The sequence below is a fragment of the Melozone crissalis genome, unplaced genomic scaffold, assembly GCF_028551555.1.
Source record: "Melozone crissalis strain CALT ecotype California unplaced genomic scaffold, PUWL_Pcris_2 ptg000034l_1, whole genome shotgun sequence".
In the NCBI taxonomy this organism is placed as follows: Eukaryota; Metazoa; Chordata; class Aves; order Passeriformes; family Passerellidae; genus Melozone; species Melozone crissalis.
In genome coordinates this window covers 20414125-20426531 of record NW_026535812.1, presented here as the reverse complement: position 1 = coordinate 20426531, position 12407 = coordinate 20414125, and the positions used below count along the sequence as shown (strand labels likewise).

General features: G+C 38.3%; 1 protein-coding gene across 1 annotated transcript in view; it reads left to right on the top strand.

Annotated features, from left to right (window-relative positions):
- NAALADL2 (N-acetylated alpha-linked acidic dipeptidase like 2) overlaps window positions 1–12407 on the top strand; it is a 395523-nt gene that overhangs the window by 331041 nt on the left and 52075 nt on the right. The window contains exon 12 of the mRNA XM_054282897.1: window positions 11792–11887. Coding sequence (XP_054138872.1) covers window positions 11792–11887 — 96 coding nt within the window. The remainder of the gene's footprint in view (window positions 1–11791; window positions 11888–12407) is intronic.

Below are 12407 nucleotides of genomic sequence, written 5' to 3'. Positions count from 1 at the left end.
GTGAGGTTGGTTTCCTCTTCTGTCTCTCCCACTGCTGTGACCTGCTCAGGAATCACTCTTCCTTTGGAATATCCATCACTTGTTTATTTTACCCACCTGTCAGCCAGCGTGCCGTGTCAGGTAAAACTGATGCTGTTGCACAGCTGGAAAAACCTGGTTTGGAGTGAAAAAGCCCAAGACCTGTGCTTGTATTCTTCCTCCAGAGCAGCAGCTCCAGGTCAGCTTTAGAAATGCATTTCTTCCCCAGTCGGAGCGATGCCAGTCCGCAGAGAGAAGGTTGTAAAAACATTCCATTGACAGCAACCTGAGGAGTAAATACGAGCAAATAAAAGCTGTAAGAGGAAACATTCAGGCCAGAAGAGTGAGTAAAAACTGTCTGGCTTGGAATTACGTAATACAGTGAATCACAGCCTCGGGGAGGTTAAATCTGCCTGGCAAATGCCCGTGGTGGGGTCTGTGAGCCTGGAAAGTGCATTCTGAGAACCCAGCCACTGCTGTAAAAGTGCACTGGGTGAAATGCAGCTCATTTATTCACCAGCAGAAAATATGCAGCATTTTTAGTCTCAAAGTAAGTAAGCTTGGAAGAATTTCTCAAGTGGAAAAAAAAACATAATATTGCCCCAGTTTCCAAGGATTCTCTTGCATTTGCTGAAGAAAGCTTTCTTCATCTCCTTACCTCTGCTGTGCTGGGTTTTCCATCACATGAGGGTCACATTCTGATTAGTAATATGTTAGGAGACAAGCTGATCAGGTTTTCCTAATACTGCTGATTATTTTGCTTTCAGTATGAGTTATGCTATTCAAGAGGATGATTAGTGTGTTTCCAAGTGACTATGTAGTCTCCAGAGAGAAACCTAAGTGTTGATTTCAAATCAGTTTCTCTGCTCCTGAAAGCCATGATTAGTCTATTAGTCCTCACCTCAGCAGAGAATAGTGTAAGAAACATATTCAGTTACACTTACAGCAACAAGGAAGAGTAATATAAACTAAGAGAGCTGTTAAATCAAAGACTTGTCTTAGCCACTCTGTGTGCTGCATAAAAGCTGGATATCAGTCAAATAACTTCATTGTATGAGCATTGGTATGTCAGAAATAACTACATGGCACAGGTGAGTAGATTCTGATTTTTTTTCCCTATTTGTGGACTATTTCTGTGCTCTTGAAAATGTTTGTCCTGTTTATATAACAGTGTATTTTCACACCCAAAAGTGGTGTAAGAGGTATAACACATACATGTCCTCCATAATGAGAAAATGCAGACAGACAGATGTGTTCATCACAGCCCTGCTTGGTGTCTTAAATTCCTCTCCAGTGGTGTTTTAACTTTGTAAAAAAATAATCTTATTTACATGACTGAAGCTCAGCTCTTGGTTACCTGATTGTAAATTATTAATAACTCTGAAATGCACTGGGTATGGTCCTCAGGGATGGCACTCAGTTTCTCTTTGGATTCATGATGGTTCTCATTTTTGAATGGATGTACATGGATTGTGTGCCTGCCCTATCACTTAGAGCTCACCTTGTTTCTCAAATTTCTCTTCCTTAGTTCCTTAAGATTTGCAATGTTTTGTTTTTTGTTTTTTTTTTTTTTTGTATGAGCATCATCTCTGTAATTTTCCATTTTAGTTTTCCTCTTGATGGACCACCTCAAAGTGTACTTTGCTCTGCTAGATTCAACATTCTGATGGCCTTTTTTATTTCATGAAAGGGGACAGGGAAATGTAGTTTATAAAAGATCTGTGTTTGCTTCTTCCCTGAAGGGAAAAGCTCCAACCCCCTAGTTACAAGTTAATTCATTTTGATTCCTCCTTTCCTAGCACAGTTTATAGCATAGCTGCTGAAGTCCTGGAGCACAAGTAATCACAGAGACTGAGAAAAAGAGCCTTGCTGTGGCTGCCTAATGTTTGGGTAGTAGAGAAAATATAAACTGGATTTTCCATTTTTTTCAGTCAGACATTTGACTTTTTCTCCAGCATTGTAACTCAAACATCATTGAACTGTTCAGCATTTTCAGTTCCATGACTTACAAACTTCAGCTGATACAGGTGTATTTTGAGCTTTTTTCAAGATGGAAATTAATTGGCTGTTACCATCCATTTCTGTCTCATTGCAGTCTACAGTTTCAGGAGGAATCCATTTTTTTAAATTATAGTTGGATGATTTCCTATGTTATCTGCATATTATTCATCCTTAGTGCATCCTGTTACAGAATGATTCCTGTCTGATAAAACAGAATCTTAAATCCCCTCTGTGATAATGTAGTAGTTTACATCAACATTAGCATTATTACTTTGTTTGGGGAAAAAAACTGCTGCACATGCACATTATTAAAAAAGAACCAACAACTTGCTCCTTTTCTCTTTTTTTTTTAATATTTATTGATGGACACATAATCATCATGCGACATTTCATAGTAGATGTCCACATTTGGGTATGCAGGACTCACAGAACATTTACTTTTACACCTACATCATAAAAGTTGTTTTCCGTATCTTCACTCAAACTTAAGTACAGGCAAGAAGTATAAAAATTACCTGTCACATTATTCACAGGCTAGACCAAGGTAGTGTAATACCATGGACCACTAAGCTAATTTAGAAGAAAAATGAAAAGAGGTTTCTTTATAGAAGGCATTTGTATGTAATATATGTAGAAGAGTTTAGAATTTTGACAGTTTGAGATTGTATCCTCTTTAGAGAGAATGCATAATGATTTTTATTTCTGTTGAAATATGCATAACTTTCTGAAGGTAACTTTCAACTTTCATTAGGGCCCTTAAAAGTGATTTTCACCCACACTGGTGTAAAACAGAGGGCACTAAATCTTAACTCTTCAGTGAATGTGGCTTCTCAGTGGTTGTTACCATCCTCCCTCCCACCCTGTCCTGCCCTCTTTTCTTCCTTTTTATCACTCTTTGGGGAAGCTTACTGCAGTTTCTTGATTTCAGTGTTTACATGCTTAGACTGACACATCATGCACTTCTCTCAAAAGAGCTCAAAAGCTTTCCAAGATTTCTTTGTTATGAGAAAAGGAACAGAGGAACCATCGTTGATGGAGAGAACTTAGGGTCTAGTTTACAGAAGAATAGCTCTGATGTTGCAAGCTGCTTTAGTCTCTTTGATGTGCTGATGTCGGTGTAAGGGAGGGCTCAGGCAGCTTGGAGTGCTCTTCAGTGCATCTCCCTTGTATCTGTTCCAGAGTGAGAAGGAAGCTGGTGTTTTAACCCCAAACACATTTCATTTTTAAATGCATCTATATGTATAATCAATGTGGCTTTGTGGAAAGAAATAAAGTCTGTGTATAGTTTCATCTCTACAAACACAGCCTTGTACCTATGGATGCACGCTGAAAGCAAACCTGAGTAGTCTGACCTGTGGTATTGTTTATTGAGAGCTGGTTTTGTGTCAGTCATGTAATCACTGCTCAAACAGTTCCAGTGCTTATAGTCAATCCATTTGTATTTTCTGAAGCTCTGGAGCTCTGTGTTCTTAATGCAGTTACTCACCATCTTGAATCACAGCATTAATCCATTGTTACTCCATATCCAGATGATTTTCTCCTTTACTTCTGGTGTGTCCTCATTCAGTCCCTTTCCAGCCAGGAAAGAGTCAGTGCAGCCATGACGTTTTGAGATTTCTGACTGCTTGGATTATCTACAGCTGACCAGGCCCTTCTGGTAAATGTCCTGCTGTTTATCTGACATTATTATTTGTGTCCTTCTTGATTAAGTGTCACCCAGTACCAATTAATTTATCAAAGCCAAGTATATTTATCAAGAAGTTCCATCAGAGCATCATTTTCTTGGAGGGATCAGACCAGGCCATATGCAAAGACATGATGTGCTTAATTCAGCCTTAGCTGCTCAGCAGAGAACTTGAGGACCTGTGGCATTGGTGTGAATGTCCTTGGAAGAGATTTAGTCTGAGTCTGTAATTCCAGGGAGATTCCTACCCCAAACAGAAGCCTTGTTTCTCCTCTTACATCTAGTCTGGGAGGGAGTTTGCACAACAGCAGTGTGTTGCTGTGATGATCTGTGATTTGGTAGCTTTTCCATCTGGAAATACAGCTCTGCACGGCTCCCCCTCACTCCCTGTTTTAATTCCCTTTTCTCCCTGGTACACGTTAAATTTTTTAAGGAAATAACACAGCTGGTAGTTGCCCATGGGGAGTTACTGGAGATGTTTCATGCCTGTATGAAAGAATGAAAGTACCAGTGTGCTTGGTATACCAGAAAGTCTTTGCAGAGGAGCAAATGTGTATCAGCCTCAGGATGGTTGCTTGGGAACCCAGGATTCCCTTTTCTGAGCTGCCTCTGGAGAGTTTGATGCTGTTGCACTTGCTGCTGAGAGAGTTTATTAACTGTGAGTGGAACTTCAAGGGCAGCCAGATGTGGCAGTGGGAGCTGGTTGTGTCAGGGTGAAGAGAGAGGTTTCATTTGTGTTTCTGGACAAGCAGAGAGCTGCCAGTGTGTAACAAGGAATAGTTCCAGGAGTCCCCAGCAGGTTTTCTGGGACTACCTGAGAGTCCACACCACAGCTGCCTTCCTGACTGAGGGATTATGCTGGCTTTATGATAACTGTGCTTCTCTTTATTCAGACTGATTTTTTCCTGACCAATGTGTTTTTTCTGTCTCTAGCATAAATTAGTGTTTTCTAATTTCTCAGTTCAGTCAGGGGTTAGTGTAGTACTCACCAATAATTCATTAATTCATTAGTCCATCTGTTCATTTGGACGCTAATTGAGTTGAATTTGGTAGTGAGAGCATGGTGAAATTGTTAAGGTTAATGACTCGGTATTTTACAAGACAAAATGCATTTGATGTTCAATTGATTGCTTGAGTTGTTTTATTGAATAATATGAATATTTAGCTACCTAATTTCATGGAAGAGCATCTTTGTTATTGCACTAATGCTAGTGAAACTGATGACGTCCTCATCAGTTTGGATACATTACTCTGCTCCAAAAAATTCTGTCTGGCCTCACAAATCCTTGTGCTTTGATGTTCCAAACATCACACAGTGCATCCAGAAGGAGAAAACTCTTTATGTAAACTTGCCTTATGGCATCAAAATCACACAGCTTCTTTAGCATTCCTTCACACTGCATGAGTACATGTTGTTTCTGTGAGCTCTGTCCTTGCAGATTCTCTCTGAGGCTCCTCAGTGTCTTGGAATTGATTGAGGATTGTTGGAAGGCAGTGGAAGAAAGAGATGGGAGTTAACAGGATCAATGGAATATGGGGAAATGTGAAAAATTCGTTTAGGCACCAATTAATTGCTTCTGTTTGAAGCATTTAGTTACTGAAAATATTATCTAAGGACAGATGTCACTGAATTCTCTGTTCCCCTTGGAGAATTAAATGGCCTGTTGCACTCATGGTAATGTTTTACCACTGTCCTTCTGAGTGGCTGCATTCAACTGACCAACTAAAAATCTTCTGGGAGAATATCTGGAATAAGTATCAAAACTTCTTTTGTGACAGTAGATACTACTAATATGGCATTTAAAAAGACAGTTTTGTCTTTTTGGGGGAAAAAATCTAGGTCACTGGACAATCAGACAGCTGTGGTTTGGGTCAGTGATGCATTCTCACTGATAAAATTTGCAATATTTGATATATTTTATCATGGACATTGAAGAACTGGTTAATTAGGCTTCTGATAAATATTGTCTTGAAGACATTATTATTCTTAGCAAAACACAATTTTTTTTCTTACTGCAAGGTGGTGAGCCTCCCACCTACACAACATCTGTCTAGTGTCTAACATTAGACCTCTTCATTCAGAGTAATTAAAAATTTTTTTTTTTGAGCACTAAAATTTAAAGAGGGAAATAGGAAGCATCGAGTCAGGAAATAAAAGCATTGATAATATTTGATTGTGAAAGACATTGTCACTGGGATTCATGACTTCCAGCAGGACATGGTTATGGGGCTGTTCCTGGAACTTCATGTTTCTGCTTAATTTGAATGCTCACAATTGATCATAAAATGTTACAAATTGTGTTTGCACCTTTCACACCACACATCCAAGAAAAGCTGTTCTCTCTTAGATGTACTGAATCTTACTGAGCCTCCTGTTTCTAAGTTGTGAAACTTTGGGAAGATCCTGTGTCAGGTTCCAGGTTTCTGACTTGGGCCACCCCTACCTAAACTGCTGATTCTGCTTTCAGTGTAAAAAGCACCAAGGGAAAACTGCAGAGGAATAAAGCCAGGCAAGTATCCTGACATCCTAAAAGTTTCTTTCTTTGTGCTGCACTTTGTGAGTTTATAGCTTTACAGTGATTATTTCAATTCACTTACTAACATAGGGAAGAAAACATTAAATTAAAAGAGATGAGAGAAATGTACTTATATTCCTTTCCTTATGACTGTTGGCTGGGTTTTTTCTGGCTGCAGTTGAGTTGAATAATAAAATAACTTGTGCAGCAGTGATTCCAATTCTGCCTCTCCTGTATTCTTGTGCAGTCTTGTTTGGCAGGCCTTGCTCATTTTGTCCAGCATTGGGTAGCATTGCAAGGTCACTGCACATCTTTACCAGAATATTCAAACAGAAAATAGATGTGGTTTTGTTTCTTTTCTAAAAGGTCTCCAGTAAACTGAAATGGTGAAAATACAGAAAAAAAGATTCTTGTTAGAATCTCCTTCTGACAAGCCTGTTTTCCAGAGTTGGGGCATTCTCACTTTGAAGGCGTGGCAATTGCAGAGCTTTGCTTTATAAAAGTAATTTATGGACCTATTTTATGTGTTTTGCATCAGTGAAACAAACTTTTACTTTATTTTATAATCCTTGGTGGATTTGGGAGGTGATATTTAATTAGATATCTAGAGCATTTGCTAGAAAGGGTAAAGCCAGCCTGCTAGTGAGATGGAGATGCAGAAAATCTCTTCTACAGTGTATTTGCAGCCCTATGGGCCTTTATTAGTGAGAAATCCTATATCCCTGTTATTATTTCATCAATTCAATTTGAACCACACTTTGGCTTCTGTCTGTTCTATTCTACATAATCTACTTTTTCAGTTAATCTGCTTCAGTCTGCAGTACCCTCCCAAAGTAAAAGTAATCCAGATAGATGATGATAAGCCATATTTTAGTCTATGAGATACCTTTTCCATTACTCTCTTTTTGATCCTTCTTACAGTCAAACCTCTTGTTCAATCACCCTGCCAGGCAGTAAAAAAAAAATAAAAGGGGGAAGAGATGGCCTTTTAGCCTAGGTGAGGTGAAACAGCTCTGTCACAAAGAAATGCAATTGAATATTTTCTGCCAGGACACCGTATGCCAATTGCTTGACTTAGGGAAAATGGAAGAAGGAATTAGTGAGAGCCTGCAGTGCAGATTTCAGAGGTGCTTTTGTTCTTCTCGCTGCTCTCTCTTTATCTTTTCTCCTGGCAGGGCTTTCTCCATCACGCTGTGACAGTTTTTTGGCACTGGTGTTGAATGCAGATGCAGGCAAGTCCTGATGCAGTTGTGAAGCCTCTGTTGTTGTTTTGGGCACTGCACAGATTCAGAGTGTGCCTTGTGTGACTCCACCCCCCCAGCTGAACCTGTGCCCAGGTAGATTGTGAAGAGCTGCAGTGTCTACTTTGTGTTTCAGTGGCCAGACAATGCACATTTCTGTGGATCCCTCAGTTTTCTGCAATTCTACTTTTTGTGTTGTTGTACTGCAAAAAGGCAGAAAGAGTGAAACAGGTTAACAGCTCATGGAACACACACAGCATGTATTTATTTATACTGGGCAGGTAACAGAGCATAGTGTCAGTCCTGATGCAGCAAAAGCAACCCCTAAATTCTCACCTTCTAGACATTTTTCTTTGGTCTGTATGAAGAAAATAAACATTTTTTTCTTGGTTTACATCCTTCTTTTGTGCATTTGCCTTGCAGGCTTTAGCAGTGTAAGATTAACACATTTATACCTCTTGCCCACCTGTACAAATTTCAGAAGGATTTCTGCTCTCACTTGCTTCCTCTCTGTTTTTACCTTTCCTGGTGCCTTCTTTTGTCTCCTGTGCAATATAAAATTGGTGCCATGAATATTGTGAAGTGTTGAAGGCCTGAGTATGGACAATTCTGACAAATGTTAACAAGGGTGGAGTCAAACTGGATGAAGAACTTTAGTCTAAAGATTGTTTTTCCAGATTGAGCGTCTTTATTGCTGAGTGGAGAAACCTCCACTGCCTGTTAGTTTCAAAACAAACAGACAACCAAAAAGCCTCCCCTCACCTCCCCCCACCCCCAGAAAAATTATTTCTGGAGATATTTGTGTATTATTCATGATAATAATAATAATAATAATATCTCTATATTTATGTATTATTCACAATAATAATAATAATAATAATAATAATAATAATAATTCCTTCTCTTAAGAACAGAAGGAGGTCTTCTTGTAAAAGCTGGGGAACATTCAGCAGGCAAGAAAAATCAGTTTGAGTGTGGAATGAGAGCATATTAAGGAATTATTACCTACATAATTTGGGTACATAAATTCACAATTTCTCTAACTGGTAATTTTACAGTTTCTCAAGTAATAGTCAAGAAAACAGAATCTCTTCTCAATTCAGCTAGTAAAAAAAATCACATGTATTTACAGAAATAATTCCAGTTTTAAGACAATGTGTGGCAAAATTTGATATTTTAATTTTTTTTAATTTAATAACAGCAAAATTGATCTCTAAAGCATGTCTTGGTATTTACTGTTTTTCATTAAATCACCAGAAGTGCTGTGGGATTTTATTTGTGATTTAAAATGCATTGGTTGAAAGTTGGCATATAAATTGAAGGTATAAGACAGTACACAAGGGATGGTGAATTTAGTACCTTTAGATGGTGAAACAGTTTGTTCACTTAATTAGTTAAGGAAGGAAAAGTTAAGTTAGAAAAATGAGTGTAGAAAATCAGAAGTGAATTTTAGTGCAAGTGTCCATCATAAATAAGCAAGAGTAAACCAGATTTGGGGTTTTAAGAGATTTTAGCCTGCATTTTCGATCTCCATTTAATTGATTCATAAATCAATTAATTACTGTCACAAGACCCGAGGGCAGCAGGAAATTGGGTTCAAATTAAAAAGAAAAGGAGGCAATTTGTTTTAAGATTGAAAGTTGAATGTTCAATCAAAGTTTAATCAGAAGTGACCCATTATTTGAAAAGTAGAACATCAATGTCGTTCTAATTTCACAGAATGCTTCATTAAATGAGTATTGAAAATACCAGGTTAACTGATTATTCCAAAAGGAACACGAGACAAAGGAACCTCGCTTACAAATACGTGTCATGCTTGTTCGTTTCTCTTCTGAAGAGTTCATAGAGATACCAAATAATTTCATTGGGAATTCAAGGATTATTGGGGTGATCCTTTGTAGATTGTAAAGTTTGTTTGATAAAAGCATAACTTCATATCAGAAGATAAAATCTTCTTAATCCTTTTGGATAGCCATGAACTTAAAGAAAAATTAACGGAATGTGATGAAAGCCAAAGGTGAAAATTTTCAAAGCACTAGTGGAAGTTGGGCCTCCTAAATTTAGGGTGTTTCACAGTGGTCTGACCTTGAAAAGGTTTTTCCATGATTTGATACCATCTCCAGAGCATTCACAATGCATTGAAGACTCTGCCCCCTGAAGAAGGTGAGGGTGATGCTGCTGCCTGGCTGGGGCAGAGGTGATGATTTGTGTTTAGGAGGTGATTGTGGGAGAGACCGAGGACAACAACTGCAGCTGCAGCTCCTACTGTGGCTGAAAACTATAAAGGAATAATACATAAAGGAAATTGGTTTTAATATTTTTGGATTAGCGAGTCTTTCTCTTGGTGTGCATTTACTAGAAATTTGCTTTGCAAATTGCTGTTCAAAAAAGCCAAAATACAAGTTGTGAGCTTGGTGAAACAACGACAGAGAAGTGTGATTCAGTTTCCAGCTCATGGAAGGTGTTGGTCTTGCTCTTAAATGCTGAGAGGTGCTCTTGGAACATCATCTGGACCTTCTCTCTGCCATGTGCTCCCTGGGCTTGTGTTAGTTGGGAAGCTCATGCAGCTTTCTCTAGTGAACACAGTACTTGGAAAACAGCAAAAGGCAAAGGAAACAAAGTTGGCCTTTCTAGATGTTCTTTGTAGAGGAGCTTGTTATGAGGGAAAAAAAAAAGTAAAAAAAGCAGTCACAGCTGTTTTAAACATTTGCTTTTACAAGTGCACAGCAGGATGATTTCAGATGTCAGCAAGTTATTTCAAACAGCAATTCTCTTCAAGATCTTTGCAAGCAGGGACTTGATTCCTTCAGGAGCAAAAAAACTGGTCACTTGTGATGTCCAAGTCGTTTTGGTTCATTTGCAGATCATTGCCTGTGTAAGCTGAGTTCTTCCAAAGGCAGAGGCTGAGGCAGCAGCAGAGGCTGCTCGTTCACCTGGCCCAGGTGGGGTCTGGAGTGGGGTGGGAGAGGAGCCAGGTGAGCAGTGCATCCCTGCTTTCCGGGGAGGATTCACCAAACTTGAGATTCTAAAGATATTTATCCGGATGGAGCAATAATCTGACCTTGTGTGCCAAATTTAATTTGGTAATCACTCCCTTCCGTGACTCTCAGTGAGATACTCAAGAGTGAATATGAATGATGCAACCCTCTTTAAGTTATTGATTGCATTTATGTGACTGATGATGAGCAGCATTGGCACCACCACAGCAGAATGAGGGTGTTGCTCAGCAGCCCCCCAGTCAAGTGGCACAGCTCTGTAAACTGCTGTGCAAACTTGAAACAAAGATGAATAGTTATGAGTTAATGCTGAAGTATGTATTTAATCTTTGTAATAAATGACTGTGCATCTTCTCCCTGAGATCTAAAAAAAAAAATTCTGAAAGAAAAAATTACTTCATTTATTTTTGTGATGTTTCTGTGACAAGTTATGCAACACACAGATGCATCACTGATCACAAAAATTTATATGATGCAATGCTAATTATATATATAATTTTTTTAAAGAAAGTGGTGGTGGGAGTTTGCTACCAGAAATAATCTCTTAGAAATGCATGGAAACGCTGATAGAATATTGATCACGAAGGCATAAATTTATAGAAAAATTCAACATGCAAATTTACCAGCAATGTAATTTAATTCCTGCTTTAGGCAACTGGGCACTTTTGAGGCTTAGAGGTTTGTTTTATATTGTTTTGCCTTTTTTTCCAGTCCACTCCTTGTTATTGGTTTCTTGTTTTTTTCTTGTGACAACAAATGTGCAAATAATATCTTAGTTTTTTTAGAGTACAAGAAGAGATGAACATTCTGTACAAACAATATATTAGATTGTCTGGTGTTAATAGACTGGTTAACATAAAGTATATAATTTTAGGAAGTTGACAAAAAATCCCTCATTGTGTAGATGGACTCACTGGATAGAGAAGTAGGATGGTTGCAAAAGATAAGAGTATTCCTTGATTATTGTGGTTACATTTCTCCTGAAGACTTAAATCATAACTTAGTTAATAAGATGTCTGATTGCTACTTAGCTCAGAATAAAGCTGTGTCGATATATATATTTTTTTTCTCCTGGTAGGCAAAATTTTTAGCTGCTGTGGGAAGCATAATTACAGAGACAACTGCCATTCCAGAAATAAAGTCATAAGACTTAGGGTTTTTTTGCCTTTTTCAGGGGCTTGGAATCAGTCAATGAGATCAGTGAAATAAGTGTCATAATCATCAAAATTTAATAAAGATTGGAAAGATTTCTCAATCTATCACAAAAATTCAATAACCAGTTGAAAGAGGAAATCAATGTGGAATCCTAAAAAGCCCCTTTCTTCTTTCTCACAGAATTCCAGCTTTCTCTCTGAAGCTCTTTTTCCTGTACCTGCAACAAAAACTGAAGAACTGGATCCCTCCTTCAGCCTGCACGAGACCATTGCAAAGGTAAGAGAAATGGAGATCTCATTTATACATAATTTCCTCTTGAATTTGCTAATAATTTTTAAATACATTCTGTTTCCCTGTGAAACCTTTCAATATAGTTAGAAATTTTGAAGTTGTCTTCACTGGGATCCACATTGGGAATATTCTTTCCATTGGTCAGCTTGTGTGATCAAAGCAGTTTCACATGCAAGTGCTTCATTTGAAACTATAACTTTTTATTCTTATTTTTCACTGTAAATCACTCACAATCTGCTTTGCTTGTATGGCCACTCAGGCTGATAGAAAAGCTTGTGTTGATTTGAAGCCCTTCATCACCATTAGGGAAATAGGATTTTAGTGCTTCCAAGGAGGTGACAGGCAGGTTCTCTTCCTGAAGCAAATGGAATGAAAAGTATGCAAGTGTAATGAAGAGACTGCTGGACTGTTGGTAAATGAAATTCACATTCTGACCACAGATAAGGTGCAGCACAAGAATGTTGACTTGTGGCATTTTCTACCAGGATCATACTGGTCTGTTCCT